Source organism: Hemiscyllium ocellatum, chromosome 6 (genome assembly GCF_020745735.1).
Source record: "Hemiscyllium ocellatum isolate sHemOce1 chromosome 6, sHemOce1.pat.X.cur, whole genome shotgun sequence".
NCBI classification, from domain to species: Eukaryota; Metazoa; Chordata; class Chondrichthyes; order Orectolobiformes; family Hemiscylliidae; genus Hemiscyllium; species Hemiscyllium ocellatum.
Window position 1 is genome coordinate 86,375,693 of NC_083406.1, and position 17,714 is coordinate 86,393,406.

At 37.8% G+C, this 17,714-nt stretch overlaps 1 protein-coding gene across 5 annotated transcripts in view; it reads left to right on the top strand.

The window, feature by feature from the left end:
• Positions 1-11,455, top strand: part of cdk8 (cyclin dependent kinase 8) — a 143,453-nt gene extending 131,998 nt beyond the window's left edge. For 3 of the 5 annotated variants that reach the window (XM_060826745.1, XM_060826749.1, XM_060826750.1), the window contains 5 exons: positions 522-594; positions 5,369-5,466; positions 8,666-8,744; positions 9,081-9,239; positions 10,098-11,455. In XM_060826745.1, the coding sequence (XP_060682728.1) occupies positions 522-594; positions 5,369-5,466; positions 8,666-8,744; positions 9,081-9,239; positions 10,098-10,223 (535 nt within the window). In that variant the 3' untranslated portion in view covers positions 10,224-11,455. The remainder of the gene's footprint in view (positions 1-521; positions 595-5,368; positions 5,467-8,665; positions 8,745-9,080; positions 9,240-10,097) is intronic. The other 2 variants (XM_060826747.1, XM_060826748.1) reach the window with 2 other exon arrangements.
• Positions 11,456-17,714: the final 6,259 nt, after the last annotated feature.

Consider the following 17,714-nt stretch of genomic DNA (forward strand, 5'->3'; position numbering starts at 1 on the left):
CGTTCCATTGGCCTTTCCTATTAGCCGCTGCATTTGGATGCTAGCTTTTTGTGACTCATGGATAAGGACTCTCTCATCCCTCTGTTCTGTAGTTTTATGCAATCTTTCTCCATTTAAATGATATTCAGCTCTTTTGTTCTTCCTTACATTTTCCCACATTATGTTCTATCTGCCAAGTACTTTGCTCAGCAGGCAAAGCAACATGTAAGAAACAAATGGAAAAAATTTCAGGTTTTGGTATTCAGAATAAGATAAAAGGGAAAACCCATTATAAAGCTAGATTATTTCATGTGACCAAGTTTCTTGATTGATGTGCATGTGAAGTTTCGCTAAACTATCAGATGACTGAATGGAATTATTCATTTGTTCATAATTGAACATTTCGCAGTATTTAACTTGCATTTGTCTGTCAGAAGAAAATTAGTTTTAGAATTAAAATATTTTGAAATTTAGATTTATTTTACTTTTGCAAAAAATGCAACATTTCTGCATGTTGAAGGCTTGGAATTTATTTCTTCCAGTTATACTAACTGCAGCCTTATCAAGTATATGGAAAAGCATAAAGTAAAGCCAGATAGCAAAGCTTTCCATTTGGTAAGTCTTGGCCTTGATATTATTTGTCAATTAGTTGTAAACATAATTTAATAAACAAATCCACATTATTAATTAAATTTTCATAAATACAAAAAAACCTGCAATTATTTTGCTCAAATGCCTGATTAATCTGTAAGCATGTTGCATAATGTAAACATATGTGAAAGCTGTCATGAGTAAACATTTCGAAGCAGTATTCAAAATATATCCAAATGTTGTTTTAATCATTCGTGGGATGTGGGCAAACTGATAAAACCAGCATTAATTGCACATCTGTAATTTTCGTTGAGAACTGGTGTTGACCTGAACCACTGCAGTCCATGTGATATTTGTGCACCCCACAGTGCTATTAGGTACAGAGTTCCTGGATATTGACAGTGCAATAATATATTTGAAAGTCAGTAAGGTGTATGACTTGGAGGGGAATTTGAGGATAGTGATGTTTCGGTACTTTTCAGGTGATTTTCCTTGTCCTTTCAGGTGCTAGAGGCCAATGGTTTGAAAGGTGTTGTCAAAGAAACCTTGGTGACTTGTTGTGGTGAACCTTAAAGATAGTGCACTCAATAGCAAGAATGTACCAGTGGTAGAGTGACTGAATGTTTGATGTGTTGGATGGGATATCAGTTAAGTAGACCAATTTCTCCTGGATGAAATCTTGAATATTTTTAGAGCTGTCCTCCACCAGGCAGGTGGAAAGTATCACATTATGTACCTGAATTGTGCCTTGTAGATATTGGAAGACTTGGGGAAGCAGGCAATGTCAAACTAGCCAATCTTTGATCTGCTTGTTTTTTGTCCCAGTATTTAAATTTCTGACGACTTGTGATCCCTTGGATGTCGATGGGATGACGTTACTCACATTTACTGAAATGTGGACATAGTTAAACTCTCTTTTGTTGGAAATGATAACTGTCAGATGTGTGTGAGCCTCAAACATCATTTGCTGATTATCTGCTTACGCCTGAATATTGTCCAGATCTTACTGCTCGCAGGTTTGGATTATTCCAATATCTGAGGAGATGTAAATAAAATTGAAGTTTTTGCAATCAATAGAAAACATCCCACGACTTTGACTTTATGATGGAGGGAATATCAGTGATGAAGCAGCTAAACTTGGTTCGGCTTAGAATAATATCCTGCAGTGATGTTCTGCGACAAGGAGTGCATCAGGAAAAGCAGCTTTGACCCATGGCTCTAGGGAGTTTACTGTGCTTGAGTTGAGGGGAGGTCACTGTGCTTGAGCCGTAGTGGCTTGGATGGCCAGACAAAAGTCCTGTGATTTCTGTTCTGCCCTGCCTGGTGCAAGGATGATTGATCTCAAGCAATCAACAATCACCCTCCTTTGTGTGACGCAAGTCTGTGCAATTTACCTCAATTCATTTTGATACCAATTTTACTCTAATTATGCTTGATCAGATATTGCCTTGAGGCAGTCTTGCTCAGCTCAGCTCACCTCACCTCACCTCAGGAATTTTGTTCTTTTAGCCATGTGAGGACTAGAACAGTGTGGTCACAATGGACCGATTAACAAAGAATTATTAATGAGTCAAATGAAGAATGTTAAACAATTAAAGGGAGTCCAAATTCAGCATCTGCATCCTTAGAGTGAGTTTGTTATGTTCTCAGTTGACATCACATTACTCTGTTGTCCTCTCTTCAATGTCCCTCCCAGTAAATGCCCTGATCCTCATCATTACCCTCGGGAGATTGGTGTTGATCCCCCATTTCATTTGCATTCGGGGCATTCCCCTTTATTGGTTCCAGTTGTGAAGTGCGCAGTATGGCACAACCTCTTTTGGGCTTTACAGCTGGAGCCGTCTGAGTTGACCGGGCATTGAAACCTCATCCTAACGAGGCCTGTGGCCTGTTCTAGAGTGGACTTTGTGGAAGAACGAATAGCATTGTTTCTTAATTCTGCATTAGTCTGAAAGTTTTCTAAAGTTGTCATCAGTCATGTTTAGAAGGCGTACTCCCAGTAACCATCCCTGTATGGTTCAAGGATCTTGGAAGGAGGCAGCAATCTGAAAGTTCTCGTGTATAAGCATCATGGCAGCTTGCACGATATCTTGTGCAGACCTCCAACATCTGGCAAGAATGGTCATGTATAATTTAAACCTTGGAGTGGAATCTTTCTCTGTTGACAATGTCTGAAGGTGGTAGGGCATTCTTAAACCAATACGCATGTCTTCTGCAGTACCCTGCATATGGGAAAAGCTGGCGATGGTAGAGAATCCCACTGTCTGGGATGCTTGACTCTCTTCTGCATGGGGGAAGGATCTGAACAGCTTTGTTCTGGTGAGAATTACGTCAGATACATCCTGGATAGAGACCAAGTTATCTGTCATGATTAATTGTTAATAAACTTGCGGTGGCAGCTTTGAATTACTTGTGTGGCCATTTCAGAGGACAATAAAGAGTTAACCACATTGTTGTGCTTCTGGAGCTACTTGTAGGTGAATCTGTGTTGGCAGATTTTCTTCTCCAGAGGATTTTACTGAACCACTTAGGACTTTAACACGATTTGATAGTTTGATTGTGTTACTGATAACTCTTTAATCGCAGGCCTAACTAATTTTAAATTCAAATTCCACAGCTGCCATAGAATTTAAACTCCTGTCTCCAGATTTTTAGATTTACTGCTCCAATAGCATAGCTGATACTCAGTAACCAAATATGGCACAACTATTCTGTGCATAGGTTAAAACAGTGCTATTGCTCAAGGAATCTGTAAAACATCTTAGAGAATAAAGAGGTTACTCAAACAGGAAGAATACGTTTTCTACTCCTTAAGACTTATTTTTTAAAAAATTTATCAGCATGTGCATTCATTATAAAAGAGGATTTCAATAAAAGCAAGATGTAGAGTGACCTCAGACAATCCTGGAGACGTACCATGTGAGATAAGGAAAAGATGAAAGTTGGTAAGAATAGAAATAAATTGGAAAGCAAGGTCAGAAAATGAACTCATTAGGATCTACTTAATTAAAATGAGGATGTTTATCTTCAAAATCAGCTAAACTAAAGCAAAAACAAAATCTGATGCACAGAAAAATGGAAAAAGCTCTCTATGTTCACAGTGTACAGGGTCATAAAGACTTTAAACATACATTATGGTGTGGTCAAAGGATTCAAATTTTACCTTTATAAGTCTGTATAGTTGAATTTAATCTGGATGTTTGTTTGTTATGTTTTCAATATACTGAAATGCTGCAATGAATTTAAAATTAGTTTCCATAGCAGCAGTTGACATGGACATATTTTTGAAGCTTAAGTTTAAAAGTAGTTCAGCATGACCGTAAACAAAACTTTTATTAATATATATCAGTGAAGGCAGAAACAGAAGACCAACACTATGTGATGGAATCTGTGAACTTTCTGGATAGCATTTTTGTATTGGATTGAAACTATTTAAGTATATGTTTCAGTTGTGTAAAGAGAATAGAATCATAGAAGTTAAAAGTCAAATGGCACCCAATCTACCTTTTGTAGTTGTTCAACTAGACTTGCCCTTTTTTAATTTCATTTCAACTCCCTTTCCTTGTATTATAAGAATGATTTAAGATTTCAGTTTTAAATGGTTTCAGGATTAATAAACAAATACTCGATTCATAAATTATTAAAAAACTTAAAATTCTTTTATGATATTAAAAGAATGAACAAAGAAGTATATAAATGATTTTGAGCTCCCCAAATCATACATCTTTTACGTTTTAACAAAATGAGAATCTCCTGGTTTCTACATGTCGTATACATAACCCCATAATTGAATGTTGGTATGTTACATATGTACCAGCTTTCAATTCAAACCTTGTTTAAGAATGGACTGTTACTTAACATCATGTTTACAAAGCTGTACTCTTCATCATATGTCATCTCAGTCTAACAATGGTGCCTTTAAACTAAGCATACATGCTTAACTTCAACGTTAAAAATCACACAACACCAGGTTATAGTCCAACAGATTTAATTGGAAGCACACTAGCTTTGGAGGCCGCTCCTTCATCAGGTGATTGTGGAGGGCTCGATCGTAACACAGAATTTATAGCAAAAATTTGCAGTGTGATGTAACTGAAATTATACATTGTTCAATTTTTCAATCAATTTTTCAACGTATAATTTCAATTACATCACACTGCAAATTTTTGCTATAAATTCTGTGTTACGATCGAGCCCTCCACTATCACCTGATGAAGGACCAGTGCAGCGAAAGCTAGTGCTTCCAACTAAATCTGTTGGACTATAACCTGGTGTTGTGATTTTTAAACTTTGTACACCCAAGTCCAACACCGGCATCTCCAAATCATGCTTAACTTCAATTGTTAAGGGTGTCATTTTCTTACGTAATCCTTAAATATTTGAAGTAGTTTTCAAAGGAATTATGTGATGTGAAAAGAAACATTTTTATACAGTGAGTAGCTTCGGTCTAGAGTACACTACGAGGAATTGTGGTGGAAGCAGGTTCAATTGAGCCATTCAAGAGAAACTTATTCAAGTGGAAATAATTTGCAAGGTTATGAAGAAGAACAGAAGAATGGCACAGGCTCCTTTCAACATCTGGTACAGACTTGATGGACTGAATGGCCTGCCTTCTGCACTGTAACAATTTAGTTATTTTGTGACTAATTTCCTTTACTAGATTTTGTTGCATTAAAATTGCATATTTCCTGTATGTATGTTTAATGGGAAAAGACTGTGGACATAACATCTGGTTTTATGGTTATGTCAGTAACTGACATCACAATTAATTGTTTTTTCAATACGTACTCAATTTCAGCTTCAAAAGTTACTCACAATGGACCCAACCAAGAGAATTACCTCCGAACAGGCTATGCAGGATCCCTACTTCCTTGAAGACCCACTTCCTACATCAGAGTATGTTGACTCCTTTTATTGTAAAGACAATTCCAGAATGCTATCAGCAATGGCTTGTCCATATTGTATTTAATATAGAATAGCTTTCCAAGATGATTCAAAGCATTAGTTCGAAATAAGTGAATGTCAAAACAAATGATGAGCTAGTAGGAGGAGTGACCGAGTTGTTATATTTAGAGGACTTTCAGTCAGAAAAAGGAAGTTGAGAAGTACAGGACTCAGGCATGGACTACTAGAGCATGCTGCTAGCTGGAGACAGTACCTCCAATGGTGAATTTTAGTTGAATGTTGGGATGTAGTGGAGAGCAGAATGGAAGCATTTTCGTTGGGGGGTGTGGGGGGGGGGGGGGGGGGGGGGAGAAGAGGGCTAGGGGGAGAATACGGCTAATGTAAGATCAGAGGAGGCTACAGAAATAGAACCAGTTAAGGCATGAAAGTACGTAAACTGTGTGTAAGAGCTTTAAATTGGGAAAATTGCGGCTAGTGTATGTCAGCAAAAGATTGCTTAATAGCTGACCAGTAATCTATTGGATATTTGCAGAAGTGTTTTGAATGATGGTTGGTCACCAAGAAGGGCAAGAGAACTGAAGATGATAAAGGCACTGGCTGAGAATTATGACAGCAAGGTCTTGAAATATTTAGGTATTTCATTCAAATAGTGCTTTTGATGGTGTTTCATTAAAGATATAATTCAAAAAAGCAATTTAGCTACATAGTAAGTTTTTAAAAGTCTGCAGTGGTGAAATATATTATTTTGGAGTGCTTGGCAAACAGCAAAGGTTCACCAAGACACATCAAGGAATATCTAACTATCCCAGCATATGCTCATATACCTATATAAGGTTGTTTTATATTCCTTTGCCATCAGAAAATTATTAAACTTCTGTTTTGTTAAAAAGAGAGCTATGTTGCTAAAACTTCATCCTGTGCTGAAATTCAAGTTTGAGTTGAGCAATCTAACTTGCTTCCTTTTTTTGAGGTGCTTATTGAGAATTCTAGTTAAGCTTTCCCCACTACTGTCTACTGTAAGCCTAACATGTTAATATACATGGGATTGGTATAACCTCGCAGATGGATTTATCAGTAATCTTACAAATAGAACCTGAATAATTTTGTCACCTTGTAAGGTTGATGCAGAAATCGAGTGCATCAAAACTATCCCATGGGACAAAGACTAACCTAATCAGATCATTGTTAATGGTGCATTATGCAAATTTACAAATGGCCCACAGAACACCACTTTCAGAACTGCACAGTGCACATCATACATGAAATTATCCTGGAAAGGCAAAGTACCTTTGTTTTTAAAAAAAAATTGAAAACCGTTTTAGTCTGCAGTGGCTGTGCAAGTGATATTTTCCATTAGCTGGATGTTAGTTGGATATACTCAAAAGAGCATTCTACCTGCCGTGTATTAGGCAATGTCGCGCATGAATTTCAGTGCGGACCCATTGCCAGATGCATAGGCTGTATGTTCCACGAAAGGCAGAACACCGACTGAAGCAGACTGCATCCAAATACAGTCAAAAAGTGTAGCGCTGGGAAAGCACAGCAGGTCAGGCAGCATCCGAGGAGCAGGAGAGTCGACATTTTGGGGAAGGGCTTATGCCTGAAACATTGATTCTCCTGCTCCTCAGAAGCTGCCTGACCTGCTGTGCATTTCTAGCGCCATGCTTCTTGACTCTGATTCTCCAGTCCTCACTTTCTCTCTATCCAAATACAACAAAGTTAAAAATCACACAACACCAGGTTATAGTCCAACAGGTTTAATTCAAATCACAAATACAGCAAGATGTGGAGAATATTTAGGCTTAGGTTGATAAGTACAATTAACGTTGATGCCAAATAATGACACACTCCAACAAGAGAATCTAACCATCACGCCTTGACATTGTTGTATCGCTGCTATCAGAGTCCTAGGGGTTACCATTGACCAGACTTGCCATATAAATGTCAATGCTACAAGGCTAGTTCAGAATCTGAGAATTTTGCAATGAGTAACTTACCTCCTGACTTCTCAAAGTCTGTCTGCCATTCAAAATGGTACAAGTCAGGCATGTAACGGAATACCCCCCAACTTGCTTGGATGGGTGCAGCTCCAATTATATTCAAGAACCTCAACACTGTAGGACAAAATAACCCATTTGATTGGCATCCTATTAACATCTTCAAAATTCACTATCTCCACCACTGAGACAAAGTGGCAGCTGTGTGCACTGCAGCAATTCACCAAGGCTCCCTCGGCCTTCCAAACTTGTAACCTTTACTACCTAGGAAGTGAAGGGCAGCAAATAAATAGGAAAATTACTACCTGCAAGTGTCCTCTTAGCCACTCACCATTCTGTCTTGGAACTATATCACCAAACTTCCTTTGCCATTGGAATTCCCTTCCCAATAGGACCATGTGTATACCTACACTACAGGGACTGCAGTGGTTTAAGAAGGCAGCTTACTGTCACCTCAAGGGTAGCTGGGATAGGAAAGAAAACAAATGCTGGCTTAGCCAGTAATTCCTGCATCACCTGAATGAATTTTTTTAAATGTCACACACAACCAGTCCACCCTTGACAAACCAAAGTTCAAATCAAACAGATGATTGCTTAATTGCTAGCTGTTACCTCAGCCAGTCATAGTTGGCTTGCTGATGAATTTAGCATTTGTTTTTCCTGTTATATAAATTGTCATAGTTTTATTTCAAATTTTGGCATTCCTGCAATTGCCCTGATGAGTGCAAGATGAAAAGCTTTGGTAATGTTAAAACTTTAGTATCTTTAAAAAATGCAAGCTACTATTCAAAGCTATTTATAATAATAAAACAAATAACTATGGATGCTGGGAATCTGAAACCAAAACAGAATTTGCTGGAGAAGCTTACAGTTCTGACAATATCTGTGGAGGGAAAACAAAATTGATGTTTTGCAAATAGTGACTCTTCAGAACGCTACTGAAGATGCTCCAGATCTCCTGAGTTTATCCAGTAAGTTCTGTTTTGTATTCAAAACTATTTGCTTTTTTCATGACAAATGTCATTTCTTTTGCGCATGGTGACAATTCAGACCAACTTTATTAAATTTTCGGAAAGGAAATGCAAGCTGTCATAAGATTCGACACTTCAACACATGCCAGAAAGTCAAGAATGCAATATGCAGCTAGTTGGGATCTTGTCCTTCAGTATATTCTTATCTTTTAAATTTTGCAGTGTTTTTGCCGGCTGTCAAATTCCTTATCCAAAACGAGAATTTCTTACAGAAGATGAACCTGATGATAAAGGAGACAAGGTAAATATAAAGAACAGAACACATTGAAAAGGCCACTTTATATTATGGATTGCTTGAAATGAAACACATTGTAAATAATTCAGTAGTTCAGTATGTTGGATAAAATTTCTAGTTGTGGATTTTGTGCTTAAATGAGTTGTCCACTCTTTCTCCATCAATTACTCTAATTGTTGCAATGTAAATTTTTAAACTTACTTTTGATGCAGGAATACGTCTTTATGAAAAGAATAACTATCTTTGAGTTGGTGTGCAAAATTGTACAATAAAAGTCAGGATTCTGAATACCACAATATGCTGGTTCAGATTTTTCTCTGTCTTCTTTTTTGATAAATTGAGAAGAACCAACAGCAACAGCAAGGCAATAATCACACTAATGGAGGTGGCCATCCAGGGAATCAAGACAACAGTCACACGCAAGGACCCCCCCTCAAAAAAGTCAGAGTTGTTCCCCCTACCACTACCTCAGGTGGACTTATCATGACCTCAGATTATCAGGTACAAAGTTCATTATTAAAGCTAGCATACTGTTTAGATGTTTGAGAGGATTAGTGTATTTTTTTTCCCACAGATCTGTTTTTCCTTACATTCTAAATAGGCTGACTGCTGTTTCTTAAATGAAATTTAAGTCATTGTAAGGGAATGATTTATTATTCAAATTTTGCTGTAAATTATGCATTGATATTAAAGATAACTATATTACCCATAGACATCAAACAAATCTTAATTGCTAAAACTGTGAAATTCAGTAAAAAGATATCCAGCTAAATTTAATGCCCTCAGTTGGTATAGGAATGGAGACAAGGGAGTGTAGAACACAGCACAAAGGTGTGGAATTGGGACCCCATCACCTTCCTGACTCACTCCAGTTGAACGTGGGCAGGAAGGTTCTTTCCTTATTCTTTGACGGGATGTGGGCACCGCTGGAAGGATCAACATTTGTTGCGTTTGTTCAGTGGCTTGATCAGCTAGTTAAGAGAGCAGTAAAGAGCCACCCACAATTGCTGTGGGTCTGGAGTCACATATAGGCCAAACCAGGAATGGATTTTCTTCCCTTAAGGAAAGTTTAGCCAGCAGCTCTTGGAGGCAGGACATCTGTCTTCAAGATATTGAATAACCTGTTGCCATCAAGTTAGGTGCCTGGTTGGCATTAAATGGGATATTGGGTATTGCCTAGCCAAAGTTGCATAATGACTGCCTCCCCAGTTAACATACTACCATACTTAATTCTGCCTATAATGTTAATTTAAGATTACACTTTAAAATGGTTTTTAAAACCGTACAGTTCGTAATTCTAGAATATAATTGATGTTTAGTAATAATAAAATAAATGTTTGGACATTGTTCTTTTTAAAGCGTTCCAACCCACATGCTGCCTATCCGAATCCTGGACCAAGCACATCGCAACCACAAAACAGCATGGGATATTCAACTACCTCCCAGCAGCCTCCACAGTACTCACACCAAGCACACCGGTACTGAGCTGTATCCAATTCTCAAGCTGAATGCACTCACTGAGACTACAGACTGACCATATGGCTGGCAGCCTGGGTCTGGCTCAGTTCCCAAGAATGTACTGTATATCCACATTAGCCAAGTTCTTTTCTTTCCACAGATGGAGCAGTGTCTCCACAATGTAAAGTACTTGGGTTAGACTTGAAAAGAAAGCTCTAGCACAGTTTGTGTTTATTGACATGCTGCTTCCATAGTTTACTTGACCTGCTTCTTCAGATCAATTGTTCTCCTCCCCCCACCCCTTCCTTATCGTTACATATTGTAGCAGTTGAAGCTGTGAATGTGCTAGAGCAACCATTTTTAATTTTTGGTGATGAATGTTCTTGCTGTTTAGCTTTGTTTTATGAATATCAAGAAAATATCTGGTACTTGAAGAACAATTATGTTTAATAGTCATCCATGATGCAGACTATACATTATTTGGTACAAACTTCAAGTTTGTGTGCATATTGTGGTAGGTTACTTATGTCTCTGTTTTATGTCAAATGTATTTGCAGCACAAGATTTTATTGTATTGTAAGCTTCATAATTTATCAACTGATTGTAACCTCCCAAAGTCTCCATCTGGGCAGTTTTAACTGTATATCCACATTGTCCAAACACACCTACAGCATATCCCATCCCACTCTTTACAATTGACTTGAGATATAACAGCTGCTACATTTAATTCTACCAGCAGAAATGAACTGTACTGAGTATTGTATCTATAATCTTTATCCAGTGTCTCAAAGGACATTTACTTTGGGCAGTGTTTTTTTTTATTGGTGTTGCTGATTTGTGAGCATGCTTTGGGGGTAGCAAACAAAAAGCATGTGTCTCCATGTTTGCAGCTTCAGCTCGGATATTTTGTCAAGAATTTGCAAAGCTGACATTGTATAGTGAATTTAATTTTTGTTGAATCATTTTTTTAAAAAATGGAAATGTATGTGCTTTTATTGAGTGCCCTTAAGATGAGTGTGAGATGTTAGGAGAGCCTTAGAATTCATTTAAAAATGTAATGTGTACTGTACTATTTTACATGAACGAAGCAAGTGTTCTGACAATAAATTTTGAAAACTTATAGTATTATCTTTACTACTGTTAAATTTTATTAAGTATTGTGGATGCCTTTAATGCATTGAATGAAATACCTTTTGATTCCATTTTGTTGAGTATGAGATTACACAGCTGGAACCTAAGCATTTTTTCTCAACTAGTTATTCTGTGTATCTCTTTCTATTTAGTTTTCCATCTTAATTATTTTTCTAATTCCTTAAAAACTTGCAATCTATGCAATAGTCACTTTAATACATGGTTGACATATATTTCTGCAGTTGTAATTGTAGTCAATGTTTTCATCTGTTGGACATTTTCATCTTTGGCAATGCACAAACTAGTTTCCGACGCCCTCTTCTGGCCAAAGTAACTTTGCAAAGGCAAATTTGATCAGGCGCTGCATTAATTGTTGTCATTTGCTTATGTAGTTCCTTTAAATAACTTGTCTGAGCATATTTTACTTTTGTTTTTCTAAATTAGAAATTTCCAGCATGGTTATGTAGCCAGACGAAATATACCGTATATACTCGTGTAAAGGTCAACCTCAAGTAAAAGTCGACCCTTTATTTTTGGCCAAAAAATCTTGTATTTTCCATACGTCTCATCAACCATATTATATCTCATTATAAACCTCTTACAAAGGAAACTGCATGTTCCCATTTACCCACATAAATGAAATTGTATTCATCCATTCATACTGGTAACTGTACTCATCGCTCTTTGTTGTGTCTCATTCATTCATTCATATTTCTACTTAGCTGACTTGGTTTACTACAGCACGTTTTGATTCGTTCGTTCATTCATTCAGACCGATACTAAGTCGATCAGTACTTATTCGCACTTTGTTCACGATACATCCAAAAGTTAATATTGTTAAAAAATTAATCATTTTAGTTGTGCCATTATGTTTTAATAAAAGTGAGATATATTAGCTACATATATCTTTAATTCTTTGACAAAATTTGTTAATGTACCTGAGGTTCATCACATATGAGAGTAAATGGAAAGGAAACAGAAGAATTTGGTGGGAAAGTTCAAAATGCTTACACATTCAGAATTTAATCAATGTTTCATTTTAAGTGTGCCATTATACCAGGCCATGACTATGTTGAATAGTGTGATTTTGCAGGATTTCAATGAATCTTTGACATGTTAAATTTCGTACCGGTATGTTTAAATAAAATTTACTACCAGTAGTTCATTCTTGTTTCTCTTGCTTTTACCTGGTAATCACCTTTACCGTAATTGTGTTTTTCTTCTTTACCCGGGATTAGTTGAACGATCAAATCAACTTCTACTAATAATACGGTACTTCGAATCGCAGCATGAATTTCAGCCCCTCAATACTAGTGCCCATGTTGAACCTTTAAAAATAGTCTAAAATATTGGTCTTTTACACGAGTTTATACGGTACATACTTCCTGCAGCTTTATTCATGGGCATCTCTCTCTCATTGTCACAATACCAAAAAATATTTTTGAAGATATTGAATGAAATGTTATTCACTAAGTACACGAAGCCCATTTATTACAAGCCCATTTATTAAAAGTCAGTCTTAGAATACCTCTTGGTAAGTCAGTCAACAAGCAGCATTAATGGTATCTGTGGACTGAGGAAAGCATGGATGTGGGAATAAAAAGTAATATTTTAAATATTTGTAAAGTTAAATGCACAGAATAAAATAATATCAATTACATTTTTTCCATTTTTGTTTTTTTTTCATCTTGACTTGCCACCTCATCCACCCTTAAATTGTGAACTTTACTTGCACATATCAACAATTGGTCAGGGATAATGGATCAGATGCTTTATTAAAGCTGGTTCAAGACCAACCTTGAAGCTTCATACATATAGACAGACAAATTTTGTGACTATTGGGTCTATGAAGATCTCTGTGTGAGGGATACTTTAATAGCCACCCCATAATAAAGTTTTGCAATCAATACTGCTATGTTGTGTCACTGAGATTTTTTTTTAAGGTCTGTCTGTCCAAAACATATTTGTTAGCCATGACAAAGTGTATTCTGGAGAGACATTGCTTTGTCTGGTTACAAGAGATTTGAAGGTCTGTTCAAAATTCAACTGTACTTGAGTGTGGGACTGGATTTCACCTCTTCATTATATAATTTCCTATTGTTTGCAAAATGAATTGCAGTGTATTTGACAAAAGGCTAGGAGAGAATCAGACGTTTATTTATGCCGCATATTGTTATGATCCTGAATGTAGTATCTGGAAGGTGATGGAGGCAAATTCAGTCACAACTTTGAAAAACAGATTGGATGTATACTTGAAAATGACATCTTTAGAGAAATATAGGTGAAGAGTACAGGAGTGGGGGCCATTCAATAACTCAAAGGCATTATGTAGTAAAGCCTCTTTCTGTACTCAGTTCATGTTTTAATGATTACAAAATAATGTAATTTCACTCTCCTCTCAAAATGTATTCAAACAAATTTCCAGGCTTAATAATGAATTTGAAGAGGTCAATACCAAGAAGGAATGCAGTCAAAACTGCTGCCACAATTCTTTATTCTCTTACAGGTGTGGGCATTTCTATTTTGGCTACCATTTGTTGCCCATTCATAATTACCCTTAAAGCTAGAGGTGAGCTGCTAGTATGCACAAAAGCAATTTTTAAAATTAAAATCTTCCTTTAGCTTCTTTAAAAATATGTATCACCATTATTTTAACCATAAATTGTGAAAATAAAGATAATCATGTTATAATTGCATTTTCTATGATGTTGGGCCGCCACTGCAGATTGATGGGTTAACAATCTGTTAATGATTTTCACAAAATATTCCATTCTGAAACATATAAGTTTCCTCAAGGAAACATTGGCTAGTTTATTTGGTCCCTGATAAAAGGCCCAGGTAAAAATTATGAAACTATTAGTCTGAATTAGGCTTTTTGTTTTCCTTCTGTTAGTCCAAATAATGCATGTTTGTTTTGAATAGGTAGGGTTTCCATCATGTTATATTCCTTATTGCAGTCCTATTCTGGCCCCCCACCCACAATTCTTCCTCCAGTATATCAATGATATTATTGGTGCTACCAAACCCCCTCATCCAGAATTAGAATAGTTTTTCAATTTTGCTTCCAATTTGCACCTAGCTCTCACCTTCACCTGGTCTATCTCTGACTCCTCTCTTCCCTTCCTTCGCATCTCTGTTTCCATTTCTGGGGATGGACTGGCAACCAATATCCCTATAAACCCACTGACTCCCACAGTTACCTGGACTACTTATCCCTGCACCCTGCTTCCTGTTAAGACTCTCAGTTCCTCTGTCTCTGCTGCATTTGTTTTGAGTTTCCAAAATGTCCATTTTCTTCCTCAACCGAGGATTCCCCAGCACTGTTTTAGATTAGGTTACTTACAATGTGGAAACAGACCCTTCGGCCCAACAAGTCCACACCGACCCACCGAAGCATACCCACCCAGACCCATTCCTCTACGTTTACCCCTGCACCTAACACTATGGGCAATTTAGCATGGTCAATTCACCTCACCTGCATATTTTTGGACTGTGGGAGGAAACCGGAGCACCCCCACGTAGACACTGAGAGAATGTGCAAACTCCACACAGTGGCTTGAGGTGGGAATTGAACCCTGGTCTCTGGCGCTGTGAGGTAGCAGTGCGAACCACTGTGCCACTGTTGTTGACAGGGCCTTCATTTGGGTCTGACCCATCTCACGCAGTTTGGCCCTCACTCCCTCTCTCCCTGTCTCCCATCCTGCAACAGCGATAGGGTCCTCCTTGTTCTTACCTACCCTTCACATTCAAAGGATTCATTAGCTGCATTTTCTGCCACTTCCAGCGAGATTCCACCACCAGATATGCATTCCCCTCCTCTCCCTTGTCAGCCTTCCGCAGGGACCGTTCCCTCTGGGACAGCCTGGTCCACTCATCCTTCACTTCCAACACCTCTCCAGCCTCACGACACCTGCTGCAACCTAAGAACATAGAATACTTGTCCATTTACTTCCTCCCTCCCGCCCCAGTATCCAAGGGCCCAAAGATACTTTCCGGGTGAAGCAGCGCTTTACCTGTGCTTCTCACAGTCTAGTCTACTGCATTCACTGTGCACATTGTGGTATCCTTTACATTGGGGAAATGAAGCATAGATTGGGTGACTGCTTGGCAGAATGTTTGCATTCTATCCTCAAGAAAAGACCCTGAACTTCCAGTTACCTGCCACTTCAAAAAAAAACACCTCGTTTCCCTGGCCAACATCTCTGTCTCAATCTTGCTACAGTGCTCTAAGTAAGCTTAGCATAAGCTTAAAGAACAGCACCTCCATTTCTCCTAGAGCACCCTGCAGCCTTCTAGACTCCACTTCAGGGCCTGAGCTCTTCCATGTCCTTACCCTGACCTCCACACACCAGGCCTTGTTATCACAAAAAAACCAAAAGAACTGCTATAAATCAGAAACCGATCTGGTGACTCAGAAGTTATCACATAGTAATTGTTAGGCTCTAATAGTCCCCATTAATAGCTATTCATGCTCTTAGCCAGATCGTCATCTACTCTGTTATGTTCAACTCTTCTTCTCTCTCTTTGGGCTGTATCTTTACCTATCGTTTACATCTTACTTGCCCCCCCCATCCTATCTTCTGCAAATAAGCCAACATTTTCCTAGCTACCATCAGTTCTGAGGAAGGGTCTCTCAACCTGAAACATTAACTCTGATTTCCCTCCACAGATGCTGCCAGACTTACTGAAATTTTCCAACAATTTTTGTTTTTGTGTAGAGTTTTTATCAGACAGGACTTCTTCCATCCTTTATGAACAAATACTTTGCTGTCTTGAAACAGAATCACCTGATGAAGGAGCGTCGCTCTGAAAGCGAGTGTGCTTCCAATTAAACCTGTTGGACTATAACCTGGTGTTGTGATTTTTAACCTTGAAACAGATTAAGTGTGACACTAGGTGCTAGGTCAGTGCAGGAAAACTGCTTGAATGATTTCCTTGATTAACGCCTTCCTATAACTTCCAGTTGAGAACTTTTTAAACTTAAAGTCATGGAGATCTAATGTTAAACATAATTGGAATGGCCCTGAAAAGCAGAGTCTCTGAATGTTTATAAGGTGAAGGGCAGAAAAGTTATCTGAAAGACAGAAATGTGGATATGAGGTGGTAATCTGATCAGGTATAATACTATTAAATGGCAAAGCAGGCTCAGTTGGGCATGGGATCTAATGGCCTATTCCTTCTCGTTTTTACATTCAGATACATTTTATTGTAGAGACACTTTTACATGATCATGGCAACTATAGTTTTTCCACAAAATATAGTTTTTAAAATTTAGATCCATGCCTGGCAGTGTTACCGTTGGATTCATTGGCTCTGGACAGAGTATGTGTTGGGAGAATGGGCAGGGAAGTGGCCAGAGGCTATGTGGAGTCAATAGGAGTGTGAGGGTCTAAACACAAGTAAACAACTGTGACATTGAATCAAGGTGGGCCTATTTAAACAGCAATAACAGCTCCTATGGCCACATCTGATATGCTTCTGGGTTGCAGGCCTGACCACATCGATCATCCATCCTGGACAAAAACTTTATACCAACTAGATGCATTTTTGAATGTTTTAAAAATAATGTAATTCATCTAATGATGTTGTAACTTCTAAAGTTCAGCTAGCTCACCTGTGATTATCAGATGCCTTTTTTTATATGTTTTTTTTTAGAAGTACTGTATTAGCTACTCTCCACTGGAATGCTCATTTATACTCCATGCAGCCTTGAAATATAAGATCTTCATTAATACTTTGAGGGATTATGTTTGAAGTTGCACATTTGACTTTATTTTTTTAATTAGACCTTTCAAATATTCTTTAGCATTTGAGATTATGAAAGCCCAAATTTTTGTCTGCGATTGGTGGAGAGTCAGGATTTTCAAGTCACAGTAGACTTGATTTCAATGCTTCTTTGGGCTCAAATTTTTGTCCAGGATGGATGATCAATGTGGTCAGGCCCGGAACCCAGAAGCATATCAGATGTGGCCATAGGAGCTGTTATTGCTGTTTAAATAGGCCCACCTTGGTTCGATGTTACAGTTGTTAATTTGTATTTAGACTCTCACACTCCCATCCACTCCTCATAGTCTCTGGGCCAAATTATGGCACTTCCCTGCCCATTCTCCCAATACATACTCTGTCCAGAACGAATGAATCCAATGGTAACAGGCATGAAATTTTAAAAATATATTTTGTGGAAAAACTATTGTTGCCATAATCATGTAAAAGTGTCAATTAACTGAATATTAAAGTATCAATAACAGAAACCTTAATATACGTAACCGATCTATTTCTTGTGAAAATATATACTGAACCATTATTAAATTGTTTTACCATCACAAAGTCATCAATCAGATCAAGTTTTCTCTTTTTCTAGTCACCCGTGGGACATGAGAATTGCTC